Source organism: Trichoderma reesei (assembly GCF_000167675.1).
Source record: "Trichoderma reesei QM6a unplaced genomic scaffold TRIREscaffold_28, whole genome shotgun sequence".
Classification (NCBI taxonomy): domain Eukaryota; kingdom Fungi; phylum Ascomycota; class Sordariomycetes; order Hypocreales; family Hypocreaceae; genus Trichoderma; species Trichoderma reesei.
In genome coordinates this window covers 267,748-284,016 of record NW_006711175.1, presented here as the reverse complement: position 1 = coordinate 284,016, position 16,269 = coordinate 267,748, and the positions used below count along the sequence as shown (strand labels likewise).

Genomic DNA, 16,269 nt, shown 5'->3' with positions numbered 1-16,269 from the left:
AATCGTCGTGCCAGCTCATCTCCAATCAGCTTGTATGGACTTGTTGCTTTGTGCTCAGTAGAGCAGCGTCTCGCGGACCCTGTCGCGCTGGTGCTGGTCAAAGCCAATGGAGTCGAGGTAGCTGTCCAAGCCTCCGTGGTTGTCCCTGATATGGCGCTCGATGGCGGAGATCATGTCTCTTGCAGTCCTGGCCCACTCGTCCGTCAGGCCAACTTCACGAATTTCTTTGAGCATCTGAGGGCGAATGGGCATGAGGGCGTCGTCAGTGAGGAAGTAGTCGTGCTCGATGGCGGCTAGGGGCATGTCGAGTATCATCAATACCAAGGCGCATATGAGACCTATCGAACGTTGTTGAGGTTATCATCATTGGCCGCGATACACCTAGGTAGAAGGGGGGGGGGGTATCAAAATAGGGAGAGCACATCTTACCCGTACGGTCCTTGCCCTGAGTACAGTGTATGACGCAGGGCAGCGTCTGGGGCGACGTATAGAACGAGAGGGCTTCGCGGAGTTCCGGGCCGCAGAGGTCGATCGTGTCGAGGCCGATGCGGACAAGGCCGCGAGGCACCATGACCTGACGGCTGATGATCCTAATGGCCTCTATACGGTATTGGAAGACGAACAGGAAGATGAACTTGCTTTGAAAGGGGGGGGACAGCCGCGGAAGTGGCCCACGATTAGTCTACGCCTGTGACTTGGAGACGATGGTAGACAAAGGGGGGGCCGAGATTGAGGGCTTGCTTACAAAAAGTCCCACCATGACAGCAGGCTCAGGAGATGCCATTCGAAGGCCTTGCCGTTGATCTTGATGCCGTGATATTCGACGCCTGGGATCTTCTCGTCTACTTCGGAACGGCGGTGTTTTCTGATTTGCTTGAGGATCTCGGTCCTACGTTGAAACTGAGTTGAGCAGGATGCCGGGAGATGCTGTTCTTTCCCGTCTTTCAATCGGGGACTGAGCCGTTACCTACTTTGTGCGTAGGTCAACGACTGTTTTGATGCCTAGCTGATCGTGGATGAGCTGCCTGTCTGCAGCCGTGGCATCGTCTAGTGACCGGTAGACGAGGAATAGTAAGCTCGATGAATCAATTCATGATTCTTCTCCCCTCTTTCTAAGGTACCGTACTTAGCCTTCCAGATCGAAAGAAGAGGCCCTCTCGGATAGTTCTACACAATGATCAGTCAGTTCAAATGGCTATAATCAGAGAGGAGAGACGAATGGGTTTAAGTGTGGTTCAGACCTCTTCTTCAGAAACTGGTTGACGGTTTTGCCAACGTCCCTGAAATTAGGGACTTTTTGCAGTTGGGCTTCAGGCTCCATGATTGGCTGAACTCGAGTGGGTGAGTGATAGGCGTGGAAGTTGCTGTTCCTTCTTCTCTTCTCTATGTTGCCGCTGTTGCTACGATTGCCGTTTGTTTGATATCAAGAGTAGAACCTTGATGTTGCGCGAAACCTTCATGGAAACATTGACAAACGGGTTGCAGAGTGCAGGGGTTTTCTTTCTTGTTGCCTGTTTGCTTCAGTGTCGGCAACGCTAGTATTGCTGTTGCGATTACCCAAGTAGGTAGGTACTGTGATGACCTACCCTGTATGCACGGGTCTTTCATTTTCGCCTTGGAACGAAGAAGGCTACGAAATCCAAAAATATCATGGAGGTGTATCGAAGTTCTGTCGGTTTTTGGAGGGTTGGGGGGGGAAGGGCTTTTTCTTCCTTGTTGGATATAATCGCATGGTGATCAATCTGCCAGGGCGGAATTTATCACTACGAACAACGCCTTGATCATCACCACTACAGCCACCACTGCTTATACAGGAATGTGTCCGAACTTCCAGATTCTATTTTGTAAAAGACATGAGCGAACTAGTTCAATATGAATGCTATTTGTTCCATTTACTCAGTATCAATGAGACTCTAGAGGCTCTCGCATGCTATGCTATCGGAGCAACAGATGCCTAATACGGAATATACCTAGGTTTTGGTGGATGAATTGAAGACTACAAAAGTGGCTGCGCCAGCGAAATACTACGTACGCCATCAAGTCGTCTGGTGGCTTACGGAGCAAATGCTCGTACTTTAGAATACATGCGCGCATCCAGTCTGACGGATCTGGAGTCGCACATGGGCTAAACGTGAGGGTGCCGCGTTACGTCACTGTGCTCAGCCCCCCCATGAAGCCGATGGAATCGAGGCCATCGAGGGGGTTTATTTGGTGTACAGCGTCTTGTACATATCACAGGTACATATGCTTTCAATACCTAAGATAATTGACCGCAAACTGGAGGTTTTGGTGGTTTAACTGCTCGCGGAGGAAAAAACAAGGAGTAGGACCAAGTATTAGTACGAGAGCTGAAGTGAGGCGGTCTCAACCGTAAGACTAACGACAAGGCAGCAAAGCAATGAAAAAGCCGAGGTGAGGTGGACTTGATCGGAAGACTGGAGACATTATGGAACTTTCCCATCACCCCATGTCAGCCGGCTGTTGGTGTCGAGCTCAGGAATGGCTCCTCCTGGCTTCCGCTGTGGTGATGGCAGAGCAAGCAAGCCCTTTCATCTTAGTCTGGGCTCGTCAGATGGCTCGCTTGGCAGAGTATAAGCCACAATGAATCCAAGGTGAGTATGATCCAACACATACCCTGCCTAGGAGGCACTGCTATGTACATGGCAGTTCCAAAGTACCGTAACTTGGAAGGTCTTTTAGCATGGAAGACTTGGAACAGGCTGTCAACAGATTACACGTGGATACCTCACAAACTGACTTAGTATAAGTTAAGGAGAACCATGTTTGGTATCCATCATCGAGAAGGACAAGACCAGAATTGTCTTGGACAAATGCTAATGTAGCTACCCGCCTCAGCTGTGTTCCGCAACAGGGCAAGGGGTGCCGATCGACACGAGCTTTCGGCAGGGATGGGAAGGGATCTTGATCGTGTACTAGGTAGGTAGGTAGTAAGGATACTACGGAGTAACTGTACGTATGTTTACACAGAATCGGCCTGAATGATGCAGCGAGAAATCCTAGGAGAGACAGATTTTAAGCATTCGCCTGCGCCAGAAGCTGCGGACTAGCCGGGATCTAGCGGACAAGACGCTGGTCGGGGCTCGGTGAGAATCAACTGGCGATGGGCAGCTTGGAAATGCCTGCAAAAAACAGCGTTGGGAGCTGGAATAGCGTCATGCACCAGCACCTAGCTCGAGCCCCATGACGTCAGGCCCGACGCTGGAACATGGGGGAGGCGTCGCTGTTTGTTGTTTCTGGCATGTGTCTTGTCTTGTCTTGTCTTGTCTGGCCTTGTCAAGTCTATTACTACCTATTGCCTTGGTACACTCGGTACTATCCCTGCCAACGAAAAAGCGATTAGTACATACTAGTAGCACCGTAGGTACTCTTAGAAGCTCCCGTCGTTCAGCTACTGTAAGTCAGTCGGTACATATCTTGGATCTGGCCCCAGCTGGCTGTAGAGGTACAGTTGTAGAAGAGCAAAGGAGGAGGAAAAGGTACAGCGGCCAAGTACCGCCAAGTGCGAAAAAAGAATCCATCATCATTCTATTTCGATGATGGAATGAATACTGCCGGCCGCGGGTGGTGCCTTCCACCTTGCCGGCGCTTTGCTTCTGTACTGTACCTACTTAAGCCCATCTATTCCGCTCCTTCTCTCAGCTTTAGTCAGATTCTCCAGACATGCTTCTGCTGTAGAACCTCATCTGCCTTCTCCAGGCATCGACCACACTGGCATTGGCATCTCAAGGTATAGTTGAATTGTTGGATCATTTCGTCGTCGTCGCTGCTACTGCCGTTTGTACAGTCACTCGGCGTCTCTCTCTGTGGCTGCTGCTGCTGCTGCAAGGCGCTGCAAGGCGCTGCAGGACGCTGCCATCCGTACAACCCGCCAATCCGCCTCGCGAAACGACGCCGTCAAGCGATGAAACTTGCTGACACTGGCTGATCCGAGACAATCAGATACCACCCGACCTGACTTGACCTGACCTGACCTGACCTGATCGATCCTACCTAGCCTGGCCTGGCCTCTCGCTTTTGCCTCGCCTCACCTCGCCGCACCTGTATGTACAACAGGGTCATATAAAAGGAAGAAACCACACAGCCACTCAAAACAGCTGCCGAACAAAGACTCTTCCGACACCACAACGACGACGACGACGATCTAACTCCATAAGCTCTAAGCGCGGCAACAAACCTCTTCTCACGTACCTACACCACCGACGACGCTCGGCCGTCCATTGCGCTCCATACGTTCTTTGGCACACAACTTACCAACAGTTCCGTATAATCCAGCAGCAATTCTCCTGCGTCCTCGTACTCTCTCGTACTCGCGTCGTATCGCGCCCGTCCTTGTCAGTGCAGCGTCACTTGACCAGCACTGCGACATCCTTCTTTCGGATTGGCGGCGGCTCACTAACCGCCTTTTCCCTCGACTGGCCTCGTATCTGATCTGGAGTCACCCCACCCCGACGGGGCCTGGATGATGCAAACAGCTGCAGAAGCTGGGGAAGAAGCGCGGCCATCGCCATCCGTGGCAGTGGCAAAGTCGCCCTCGCGCTCTCATGAGCCGGGATCCCACAGTCCATGTATGTCTTGACCCTGTGCTGGTGAGAGGAAGGGGGGGAAGAGATGGATCCAAAGAAGAGCAAAGGAGCAAATGAAGCACCATCCCGTTTCCTCCCCTTCTTGCATCCCGCTTTTTGTTTCATCCTTTTTGTCCTTCTTCTATACACTGCACCCATATGTTGGCAAGCTCCGTTACGTGCTTCGTATGCTTGCTCTATCCCACCGCAGGATTTGCTTTTCGTGTTAGCCGTTGGTCTCCCGTGTCTAAGCGGCGCGGGACATTGAGATTTAATGTTTGCCGTCATTTCGTCCTTCACTTTCTGCTCCCGGCCCTGCCTGCTGACTTCGTATCGCAGTATCGACCGCCGGTAGGCTCAAGTACGCCGATCCTCGCAGCCTCCCAAGCTTCCCGTCTACCGGTCTGAGCCCAGGCGGCGCAGCAGCCAGCGCGGCAGCATCTCTTGGCTGGTTCACCCACAAGCCAGTCGAGACGTGGAAGCCGGACAAGGCGTCGTCGGCATCGGCCGCCGCAGTTCTGGCTAAAGACTACAAGATGTCACCGATGTGGGAGCCCACCATGGACGGAACGGGCACCAAGGCGGCCGTGCTGGCTGTCGGCTCTGCCAGCACCGCATACAGGCAGTCGAGCGTCAAGAAGCCTTTGTACGACTCATGGGGCAGTTCTGCCGCAACGCAGGCTTTCAGCGCAAACGCGAGGCGGCCAGAACCGGAGCCGGAGCCGGCCACGCTGACCACATCTCACGGAAGCTCTGCCGCCACACAGGCGTTCCAAGCGAGCCGAGTCCAATCGGCCAAAGCGGCCAGCTCACCGCCCGGCTCTCCTAGAGAGAAATCTTTGGTGGCCGCCAAGGGAGCCATGGCTCCCTCGAAGCTCGGCACACCCCGCTCGAGGCTCCGGTCATACTCCCAACCCCAGGAACCGTCTTATCCAGAAGCGACTAGGGCTTCCGTGAGTGCCCTGAATGGAGCATCCATAGCTCACCGGGCTGCCATGAACAAGCCGCCGCCAGCAGTCGAGGACACCGGCGCGATTCCAGTCACCACCATGACCCGCAACATGTTCACCTCACACCCCCCTGTGAAGCCCGAAGTCGACGAACAGACGGACAACGAAAGAATCCACCAATCAGCGGTCGAGATGGCAAAGAAGATGTACCGGCAGCAGCAGAGCCGGCACGAGGGCGACGGCCTAGAGGCCGGGACTGGAGAGACCTCAGCGAATGGCTATGTCGACTTACAGGAAGCGGCGTATAGGCAAGCACAGGCACGGCTTGCCAAGCTTCAAGATGAACACGACAGAAACCGGCGATACCACGAGTACTACGGCGCGGATAAGCCACTGCGCCGCCGGTTTACTATTGCCAACAAGCTGCGCCGTCGATCCGCCAGTGACAGCGACATGGAAGGCCGTGCCCGCTCCGACTTGATACGCCAACAAATGACCCTCTTCTCCTCTAGGCTCGAGCAAGTGGACGAAGAGAAGCGCCAAAGAGACCGGGAAGCTCTCTACACGGCTGCGCAGCGCAACGTCAAGGCAAGCCTCCAGGGAATGGACGAAAAAGTCTATTTCGAGACTGGCAAGATGAACCCGACGGTTTTGGGTGACTGGCAGTTTAGGGCCCAGCAAGCCGCCCAGCTTCGACACGACACACGAACAGAAGGCGAGGGCAGGGTGGACATCGGAGGCGGAGTATTCATGGACGCGGATGAAATCGATGCCATTGCCGCCAGGAGAGTGCGGCCCGTACTGGACAATATACACGAAAAGGCCGAGGCCGAGCGGGAGCGTGTGGCGTCGGCTCGAATGGAGGAAGCAGCAAACAAGGCCGAGGCTGAAAGAGAAAAGGCCCGTGAGCGCGAGCTGAAAGATCTTCAGAAGAGGGTCAAAGGTATGTTGGAAAGATAACGTCACCCTTGTCTCACAATCCTGTTGTTGTGTTATGGAGAACTATGCCTGACAGCTGTCTCGTCAACAGAGGAGGATAAGCAACAGGAAAAGGCCAGAAGACAGCAAGAGAAGCAAGAAGAGAAGCAGAAGAGAGAAGAGGAGAAGATGGCCAAAGCCGAACAAAAGAAGCTGGCCAAGGAGGAACGGCGCAAGTCCAGGACGGAGCCGGAGGCGGTCTCGGGTGCCCTCGACTCAGGTATGCGGGGAGAGACGGAAGCGCGAGAGGCAGATCCGCAGAGCAGGCGAAATTCCAGCGTGCCAGAAGTGACCACCCCGCCCGCGCAGCAGGAGACTGGCGCAGATCTCGTCGACAGCTCACCTAAGAAGTCATCAGAAGGACCCACGTCCCCGACGGCCCGAGTCAAGGGCTGGATCAAGAATCGATTCTCGCGGGGCAAGTCCCTCAGCGAGCCAGACGAGAAGAAGAAGGGCTTCGTCGGCGGCGCCGCGCTGAGGGACTCTGGCCCAGGTGGCAGCACAGGCAGCCTGGAGAACCGCTCGTCCAGCATGCGGGAGGTTTCGCTTGCCGGGAGGGGTGTCGAAGAGACTGCCGATGCTCATCCCCAGCTCCAGAACAGAGACTCTCGCGGCGTGAGCCCGGTCAGCTCGGGAAGCGGCAGAAGCAGTGATATCGAGAGCTTCGAGACGCCTCGGGCCATTATGGACCAGCCTCCCCGACAAGGAAACAGCCCCATGCGGGACTCTCGATTCAAAGAAATGATGGATCAATGAGTTTCTCATTGCATTGGGTAGTTTCATGCTTCGGCATTGATGAGGCTTGCTTATTCGTCTGCCGGATACACGATGACGGCGTTTGGCATGACACATTTCTGGGGTTTCAGTTCCTTCTATTTGCTGTTCATTTATACCACTACTTAGCGCTGCATTTTCATGTGACCAATAGTTGTAATAGTCATGAGTAACTGAAATATTTTTGATGAGTATATATTGGGCTGGGAATCATTCTATGAGGGCTACAGTGTTCTCTTCTTAAGCTCAATGGCATCAACAAGCTCACTGGGCATGTGTGGTTAATCTTGCTTGTCAGAGATGATTTTGTAAGAGTGCATAGGTAATCATAAAACATACATTACTTGTTAATCGTTGTACATCTAATCCGTGAGAAAACAACCATCCGTGATGAAATTTGAACCTGTTGAACGCCCTTTTACATGCCTCTTGACTCCATTTTCCTAAAACCCCCCAAACTACTCGTACATGTTTATGCGGGAAAACAAACCAAAGCACTGGAAAAGGCCCAAGTGCCCAAAAGGCCATTTGGGCCCAGCTCAGCTATGCAGCTCATTCATTGAAAGGCATATCGGTTGTAATCGTCTCGGTTGTAGTCGTTGCTGCCGCCGTCCTGGCTACGATTCGCCGACTCCATCTCGTGAGCCTTTGTGAAGCGCGCCGTGACGGGCTTGGTGCGGATGGCGGGCAGGAGGTCGACGACGAAGGAGAGGATGTAAAAGGTGAAGATGAAGGCAATGATCCATTCGAAGACGGCGGCGACGTTGTCGTTGTTGCTCCAGTTGGTGCCGACGAAGACGATTGCGAGGACGAACTCGACGATGACGAAGGTGGTCTTTATCCAGAAGGAGATGCGGAGGATGCGGTGCTGGCGGTTGTCTGTTGGGAAGATAACACGTGTGAGTCTTTTTTGTACAGGCTTTTTTTTTCTTCTTCTTTTCTTCTTCTTTTTCTTTCTTATTCTTGGTGTTGTTTTCTTCTCTTGATGGGGAAAAAGAACTTACAAATACCCAGATCGTAGTACTCCCAGCAGATGAAGACGGCGGACAAGAGGTACCCGGCAATGAAGAGCAGGAGAAAGATGTCGTGCGCCTTGTGGTGGTGGTGCGTGTCGAAGATGGAGAGGAGGATGAGGCCGGCGGTGCCGATGACGGCGAAGACGATGCTGATGATGGCGAGGACTTTTTCCTTGACGGTGGTGTTGGGCACGAGGCGGCCGTTGTGCCGCAGCCAGCGCTCGGAGGCAAAGGCCAGGTCGAGGAAGACGGTGGTGACGGCGGAGCCGGCGATGAAGAGGGGCTTGAGCTTGCTGGCGCCAATGTCGCTGATGAAGGCGATCTGGTCGTTGCTGCCCATCCACGAGTAGTGCGTGGTGTTTGTGTCGACGACCCAGTAGAGGAGCAGGCCGAGGAGCATGCCGCACCAGACGAGGCTGGAGATGACGGGGAGGATCTGGGGGGGGAAGAGAAGAGAAAGGGTTAGGAACGTGGCTTTTTTTCTTGTTTTGGTGGAGAGGGATGTGTTGTTTATTTGGGGGGGATTTGCCTTACCCAGTACGATATTAAGCCTCTGGCAGCCATGGCGGTTTGGCTGGAGTTGTTGTGTTGTTGTTGGTGTTTGTGGCTGGCTGGGGCTGGTCTGTCGACTTGTATTCGGATACTACCTGGTGGAGGATGAAAGCCTACAGCGGGTGGTGAAATGTAATGTATATCAACTATTACTGGGGGTCGACGGAAAGTGAATAAGCGCTGCCAAGGGGAAAGTGAACGAGAGAGAGCTGGAGACAAAAAAAATAAGAAGAGAAGAAAAGTCGTGATAATCAGGAGAGCGAGCTACAAGTATTACACAGCCATGGAAAACAAGCAACGGAGAGCGGACCACTGCTTTCGCCCGGTTCGGGTGTGTACATGCGGTTTGTAGTGCCAGTCCTGCTTATTCCGCGAGCTTCTGCAGGTATTCACTTATTTCTCTAAGGTACTTATTGAAGTCGGGTTCCATCATGCTACCTGGCATGGGAATCATGGCAAAACCCTCGTCCGTCTGTACCGGAGCACCACAGAAATTGGAAGCGCAAAACACGCAATGGCATAGTGATTGATTTCTTGGCACACGCGACCCTTGACGCAGTTTGGCCATCGATGACGTAGATGTATGACGGCAGCGACGGGGGGGTCGCTAGTGGCGGGTTTGACGGGTCTTTGGAGCGGACGCTTGGCTTGATTGGGTAGGCGGGGTTTACCGATCCGGAGGCCGGAGATGGCTGTGATTGGTTGGAGATTGATTGGCTTTTCTTTTTTTTTTTCCCTTTTTTCCTTCTTTTTTGTTCGGGTTGTTCTTGAAGGATAATTAGTCATGATGACTTCGTTCTTGTGGTGGCTTGGTTGCCAGTCAGATGGCGCAAGGCTGTGTGTGGTGTGGATGAAGCGGACTTTGGACGCGTGTCTGTGGCTTTGTGGTGAGGAGGAGGAGAAAAGGAAAGAGGTATTAGGAGTTCTTTGATTGTGAACAAATGCTGGCGTCTTGTCGAAACCATTGACTTTCAACGTAGTATCTGAAGAGAAACTGGTGGTTGGCCACAAACCACTACCATGTGGTAGAAGGTTGAGGCTCAACATCAAACCTCTCATTCCAGGCCTGCTCTACCATAGATAAAATCCACCAGCTTCTTCAAAACGTCGGCTTCGTCTATCTCGCACGAAAACTCATCCATAAGCTGCACAAAAGCCTGGGCGTGCGTCAAAAAGTTGCTAAAGACGTCGGTGCCGGGATTGCTTGGGAGCGGAATCCGTTGATTGAGCCGATGGACGGTGAATCTCATGCACTGCATCAGCTGTCCTTCCTTGTCCAACCAGTTGCGCATGGCTAGCCGCACAAGGCGGTGCATGTCAAAAGAGTCACTTCCTTCTCGCTGTGAAATGAATGCGTATGCCTTGAGCGTGCCGATTGCTTCAATGGCGTCAATGGGTTTGGCTCGGGGCAGAAGACGCTTTCGGATATCCTTTTCCGCCAGCATGCTCATGAATTTCAGGTATTCTGCCGCCAGCGGGTTGTGCTGCAATATCTGATTGAAGGAGATGAGCCACGTCGTGGCTACGGGGTTTTGAATCTCCCTGTATCGGTGCCGATCCTCAAAGTCTCGACTGAGGAGGTCAATCAGATCCTCATAGTCCGATTCGCAGAGCTCGAGATACTCGGCCGTGGAGATGGATTTGGCTGCCATGAACGCCGAAGCCTGTCGAATGGCTAGCGGTAAGTTTGCAAGGAAATCAAGCAACTTGCTCGTGGCTTCTACGTTGCTCGTCTGGCTGTCTGTCAGGCCATGCTGCAGCAGGCTCAAGGCTTCGTCTTGTCCCATTTCGACAATGTGGATCGTGTTCCTTGACGGAATGTCGAGCCTCACAGCTGCCTCGTGATTCCTCGTCGTGAACAGAATCGAACCTCTTCGACTGAATGGCAGATGGGCCGAGAGTCCAGAAGTGCCAAAGAGTAGCGAGACATCGTCCGCGTTGTCGACAACCAGGAGCCAGTTACCACTGCTCTCATCACTCAAAGCTGCTTTGACGAGCTGCTTCACATCAACGCTGCCACCGCTATCGATGTTTTTAACCTTGAGATGCTTGCCAATGTTGCGATAAGCAGACTCGAAACTGGCCGCGTCCAGGGCCGGTACCCAGAAGACGGAGCAGTCGGGATGCTCATCACGAATGAGATACGAAGCCTCTATCGCAAGCTGCGTCTTGCCCACTCCACCAAGTCCTTCGAGAGCGGTTCTCTGGCAGTCATCCTTGTTTGCGCTGGGTCGAATCATGTCTAGGAGCTCCGACAGAATGCTTTGTCTCCCAACAAAATCCTGATTCCGTCCAAAGGGGACCAGGAAATGGCTCTTTGGTGGTTCTTGGATTGGTTGCCGAAACACATTGTCTCTCTCCGCTTGGATGATGGACCGCTCTATTCGATCCGTCTGGATATATCGTTCGAGCATCGCCTTTGAAGCAGCTGCCGCCGTTGCTGCCGCATAATCCTGCCACTTCTTGTTCTTGTGGCAATCGGCGTAGTCGCACACGCCCTTGACCACGATGCAGGGGATTTCCTCCCACACGCCGGCCCCTTCCATCTCAAATGCGATAATTTTCTCTTCCCGGGCGATCTTATCTCGGTCTTCTCCAGACTTCATCACTGTGTCGCCCGACGCAACTGCGCCAATATGGACGGCAGGCCGCGTCGATTTGTCTTGCTCGCTTTGCTCCTGGAGTCGCTGCCTCGGAACTAGGTACTCTTCATCACAGCCCAGCTCATCACACGACAAGCCAAGGGCCTCATTGCATACTGGGTCTTTTCTCCCATGGCACACGCTGCAGATGCAAGTTGCTGATGAGTCGCGGTGCTTGTGGCGATAGCTCGATTCGAATAGCTTATCTTCAGATGTCCCGGGATAGTCATACTTGGCTTGATGCCTCGAGGCCCTTTCCTGGAGCTGCTCCAAAAACTGACAAGTCTTGTCTCGGAGCTTCTCTCGGCCGCTGGCTGTGTCAAACATGGCCAAAAGGCTGCCGACATTTCTGTCATGTCTCCTCAGATTATCCTGGACGGTGTCTTTGCGCAGAAACTCATCGGGATATCTCCTGCCAAAGTCGTACTGCACAAGAGTCTTGCTAATCACAACGTCGCCTAGGAGTATCTCTTCTCGCCCATTATAGGGCACGCCGCCGCATATTCCTGCAAGAAGTACGAGTCGCAGGCCTCGATAGCTTGTCCGCATGTGAGTGGCCGCAGAGGCGGCATTGACCTTGCCCATGTGAGTCAATAGAGCCAGCACGACATCGTGTTTGCCTATGCGACCGGTTGTGTAGACGTTGGGGTCTCCGGCTGCCCTCATGTATGGATCGCCGTCTTCATCCCAGAACTCGTCGAAGAGGAGAGCAACGGCGTCGTACTCGAGCGGCAATGCGCAGATGATGGCGACTTCAAAGTCTTCGCGACACGATGGCCGTGATGACATGATGAAGATTTGACTCTGTTTCCTTGCTTCTTGGGCATCGGGTATTTGATCAGTTGTTGTTGTTGCCTTTGATAGGTTTGCTTAATGGTTTGAGGCCGTCAACTCAGCTGCTGGGTTCTCCAACCCATCGCGGTTCTGGTAACATGTGAACTTGATGATAACGGCCAAGATACCTGCAAACATTCATGAGATAATTCTCGGGTAGACGGACAGAATCTTACCTCAACACCGCGCGGGGAGTTGAATCCTAAAAGAATATGACCCAATCACATGGATGACGCGACAACCCCGCCCTGATGGTTGGAGTTCCCAATCTATTCTCAGAAGGGTGAAAGGATTGGCCGGGGGATGTGTGTATAGTATGCGCATGGTATTAACCGTGCAGGCTGTGGAAGAACAACACACCTCATGTTGCAGCCAAGTAGGCCAACCATGTGCACATTCACAACTATACCTGGGTTTCACTCACCTCGTATGCTTAGAGCGTCTGTGAGGTATGTAGTAACTGTGATAAGCGGCGGCGAAAAGTTGCGTATGGCTTCAGAGGAACCAGTACATGTTGTATATGCACTGGCTCTTGCGACTGAGGAGTCAACGAAGGAAGTCGAAGCCTGTCTAGGAAAGCAGACGATATGTCGGCAGCAAAGAGATGAACGTGCTTCTCCTTGTAACTTGTCATCAAGACCTGGGGCTTGTTGGTTTTGTTAGCTTGCATGTTCGTGACCGATATGTATATGAGCAATCACTGGCAAGGAGAAGAAAGTCATACTTGAAAGCCTCCTTCAGGACTACTGTAGCTCTCGCGAGCCGCTCGCTGTCCTTGTGCCAGCGCTATCAAGAGTGCTAGAATATAAGGATCATGGCAGTAATTGCTTGGTGTCAGCCTTCTCAACAGGAGGCTGCGCAAAGAATTCGTGGCTTCACTCTGGCGGACGCCTCTGTACGTTTTCACCCTGTCGTGGCGTTGAAGCTCGATATCAAACCGATCGATGCATGCCGCGAAAGGCACGTTATTCCGCCGGGCAGTATAGTCACCGACCAGAACGCAAGGGAGGTTGCAGGCACGGTTATCAAAGCGCAAGTATATACCTCCCCTGACTTGAGCAATCAACATCGAAACACCAAGAGGATGAGAAAGTGTGTGGTCCGCACCTGTAATGGATGGAGAAGCGCTCATCAGACGTGATAATTCGTCCCAGCTGGGCCTCGCGCCATTCGAAATCCGGAGCACCTCGACCGCGGCGGGAGGCCAGCTGCCTCACGAAACGGGCGTTTACATTCTCTTCCAGCTTCTCTCTTAGAGACGACGCCATACCTTGTAGAGACCCAAGTGCAGGCTCCAGTGTTGCCTCCTCGAATGAGCACTCCAGGAGCTCGAGATGGCGAAGAGTCCACTCCACGGGGTGCACAAAGAGCCTCTCGCGGCAGTACAAGCGGAGGAGCTGGTTGGTTGATAGAGTGGTCGTGGGGGCTTTGAGAGGCAATGAAGGCGCCATGTTATATATGAGATAGACGGATATATATAAGAGCGAATTTGGTTCGGACGTGACGTGACGCGGGTTGTAGAAAGATTGGCTGGTCAAGAGGGGACTTTATGGGTTCAGTTCAGTTGAGTTCCTTGCCCTGAGCTGCTCGCTTATATGAATAGATTTATGTTGACACTCTTAGAGTGAATGTATGAAATGAGCAAGCACAAGATCTTGGGCGTCTGACTTGTGTCGGCCTGTGCTTTGAATGAGCCCCTTTGCTGTTATTGATCCATCATACGTCGAGAGGTATCAACCAAGGTGTAGGTAGTCATGCCCTCACTAACACGGTATTTTCCAAGTCTGCATGATCGGCTAATGGCCATTCGGGATCCATTACATCAAGCGGTTCATGAAAGAATCAGGAGAGCAGAGTAAATCATGTGCACACATGGACTTAATACGAGCACAATAAAGGGTGGCGCTTTTGGTGGTAAACGGCGCATTTGTATGCACATGGTTGGTTTTTCTGTATGCTCATGTTTGTTTTGTCCTCAGTACATGCTTCAACAAACCGCTTGACATCTTCCGCTTACTTGACGTTTCTTCTTTGAGTCACGCCGAAGATCTCACCCATGGCCCGTCGATCCGCTGCGGCCCGACGATGTGCATCCTGTAAGCGGACATCATGTGCTCCTTTATAAGTCCAGTCTCCCCTCACTCTGCTTACATGCATTCTCTTCTCCCGCTGCTCAGCACACAATACAACTCCATATCCTTACCACAGCTTCTCACGCTCAGCATGGCCCTTCCAGCCCCTCAGATCCAGATGTTGGAAAAGGCAGACTATACGAAGCAACATCTGATCACTCTCCATGACGCCTACCCTCTGCCTCAGCTGACGGCTGGTGACATTCGCATCCGCAGCCGCATCATCTCCATCACCACCAACAACTTTACATATGCTCGACTTGGTCATCTACTTGGCTGGTGGGATGTCTGGGCCGTGCCTCCGTCTCTTCCTGCGCCCTACAATGACACCTCCAAATACGGCCGCGTTTCGGCATGGGGCTACTGTGAAGTGATTGAGAGTCAAAACGACAAGGTGCCAATCGGAACCAAGCTGTATGGCTACCTCCCCATTGGAGACTATCCCGAGATACTCCAGGTAGCGGTGGATGATGATACCGGCCATGTCCTGGAGATCAGTGAGCGGAGAGCCAAGCAGATGAGGATTTACAACCGATACCTACCGTATCCTCCAGACACAGACCTGATGGCAGACAAGTCCTCTCGCGGATTGGACTCGGCCCTGCTGCCATTCTTCGAGACGAGTTACTTACTGAACCGATATGCCTTTGCTTGGGACTCGACAAAGTTGACGCATCCTCTGGGCCTCCCGCTTCCCTGGAGCTCAGACGATGCTGACCTTGCAAATGCCGTGGTGGTGATGCTCGGGGCATCGGGAAAGACGGCACTATCCTTCGCATATCAGCTGCGTCAGTCAAGGCCCGTTGACCAACAGCCTCGCAAGCTCGTGGCAGTTGGATCGGTTGCATCGCGGAGCTTCACCGAAGGTACTGGTCTGTTTGACGACGTGATGCTGTATGCAGAGGCTTCCAGTGCCACGGATGCGACCATTGCGGCCAGGCTTGGGATTGATGCCAACACCAAGGTGCTGCTCATTAATTTTGCTGGTAGAGGCACGGTTGATGAGGATTTGCATGCTGTTCTCACGCGTGTCTCTAAGAGCGTCGTTGTGCTTATTGTTGGCGGCGATCCGCAAGGGGGAGGATCCAAATTGGGCGCTCTAACGAAAGTGCCAGGCAGCGGCGTCGTCATGTGTAATGCCTCTGGTCTGCGAGACTCTGCCCTGGAAACTGATGGGATGGCGGCATATTTTGAGCGTTTCCAACAAGAATGGAGCCGGTTCAAGGAGAGAGGAGCTGTCCAGGGGTTCAAGCTGCGCTGGGGCAAAGGGATGGAAGAGTATACGCAAGGCTGGGACTCGCTTTGCGCTGGGAGCATCGATCCAACCCTTGGCTTAGTGTATGAAGTATGAAGTACGAGAACGTAGATACCGATTGTTGCACAACGTTGGGTATGATAACGGACTACAACATGGTTGGCAGAGATGGTTGTGTAACTCTGAGATGTACTATCGCTCTTCGACGCCGCAAAGATGGTCATGTGGTTTGCTGGTTTGCCTTCCCTTCGTCTACCCCTCACCACCTCTTATCCTGAGCATGAGTAGAAGAAAGAGTCTAGATGCTTTAGGCACCCGTATGAATGCTGTGACCGCCTCAGTGACGGAAAAGGACCGCGAGTTGCCGCGACAACGACACGTATTGAACCTGTTGGTGCGATGTCGGGTCGTTGACTAAGAGATACGAGTGGCTATGAAGCCATGAAAAGCTGCCCCCGTATGTCTCAGAAGAGGCTACACCGACTGGAAGCATCACGTAGAGCTGTATTACTTGAGCAATGGTCGGCGCGTTTCCTACCAAGCAGAAAATTAT

At 52.9% G+C, this 16,269-nt stretch overlaps 6 protein-coding genes across 6 annotated transcripts; 2 read left to right on the top strand and 4 right to left on the bottom strand.

The window, feature by feature from the left end:
* Positions 1-54: 54 nt before the first annotated feature.
* Positions 55-1,321, bottom strand: TRIREDRAFT_5737 (uncharacterized protein; the record flags this gene model as incomplete). Its single annotated transcript, XM_006968986.1, has 6 exons — positions 55-338; positions 430-638; positions 746-889; positions 972-1,047; positions 1,127-1,167; positions 1,242-1,321. 6 exons carry the CDS (start codon positions 1,319-1,321, stop codon positions 55-57), a joined length of 834 nt encoding a protein of 277 aa, XP_006969048.1.
* A 3,603-nt stretch (positions 1,322-4,924) lies between these two features.
* TRIREDRAFT_69384 (uncharacterized protein) lies at positions 4,925-7,267 on the top strand (the record flags this gene model as incomplete). Its single annotated transcript, XM_006969090.1, has 2 exons — positions 4,925-6,480; positions 6,595-7,267. Coding segments are annotated over 2 exons (2,229 nt in total), but the record flags the coding sequence as incomplete, so codon positions are not given.
* Positions 7,268-7,578: 311 nt separating this feature from the next.
* TRIREDRAFT_52165 (uncharacterized protein) lies at positions 7,579-9,005 on the bottom strand. The gene is made up of 3 exons (XM_006969043.1): positions 8,836-9,005; positions 8,290-8,737; positions 7,579-8,164 (listed from the first exon to the last, which is right to left on the bottom strand). Exons 1-3 carry the CDS (start codon positions 8,863-8,865, stop codon positions 7,842-7,844), a joined length of 801 nt encoding a protein of 266 aa, XP_006969105.1. The 5' UTR covers positions 8,866-9,005; the 3' UTR covers positions 7,579-7,841.
* A 903-nt stretch (positions 9,006-9,908) lies between these two features.
* On the bottom strand, positions 9,909-11,093 carry TRIREDRAFT_69375 (uncharacterized protein; the record flags this gene model as incomplete). The annotated part of the gene is made up of 1 exon (XM_006969042.1): positions 9,909-11,093. One exon carries the CDS (start codon positions 11,091-11,093, stop codon positions 9,909-9,911), a length of 1,185 nt encoding a protein of 394 aa, XP_006969104.1.
* Positions 11,094-11,240: 147 nt separating this feature from the next.
* Positions 11,241-12,284, bottom strand: TRIREDRAFT_69316 (uncharacterized protein; the record flags this gene model as incomplete). The annotated part of the gene is made up of 1 exon (XM_006969041.1): positions 11,241-12,284. A coding segment is annotated over one exon (1,044 nt), but the record flags the coding sequence as incomplete, so codon positions are not given.
* Positions 12,285-14,552: 2,268 nt separating this feature from the next.
* On the top strand, positions 14,553-15,812 carry TRIREDRAFT_111682 (uncharacterized protein; the record flags this gene model as incomplete). The annotated part of the gene is made up of 2 exons (XM_006969089.1): positions 14,553-14,958; positions 15,016-15,812. The coding sequence occupies 2 exons, from the start codon at positions 14,553-14,555 to the stop codon at positions 15,810-15,812; spliced, it is 1,203 nt and encodes a 400-aa protein (XP_006969151.1).
* Between the last annotated feature and the right edge of the window lie 457 nt (positions 15,813-16,269).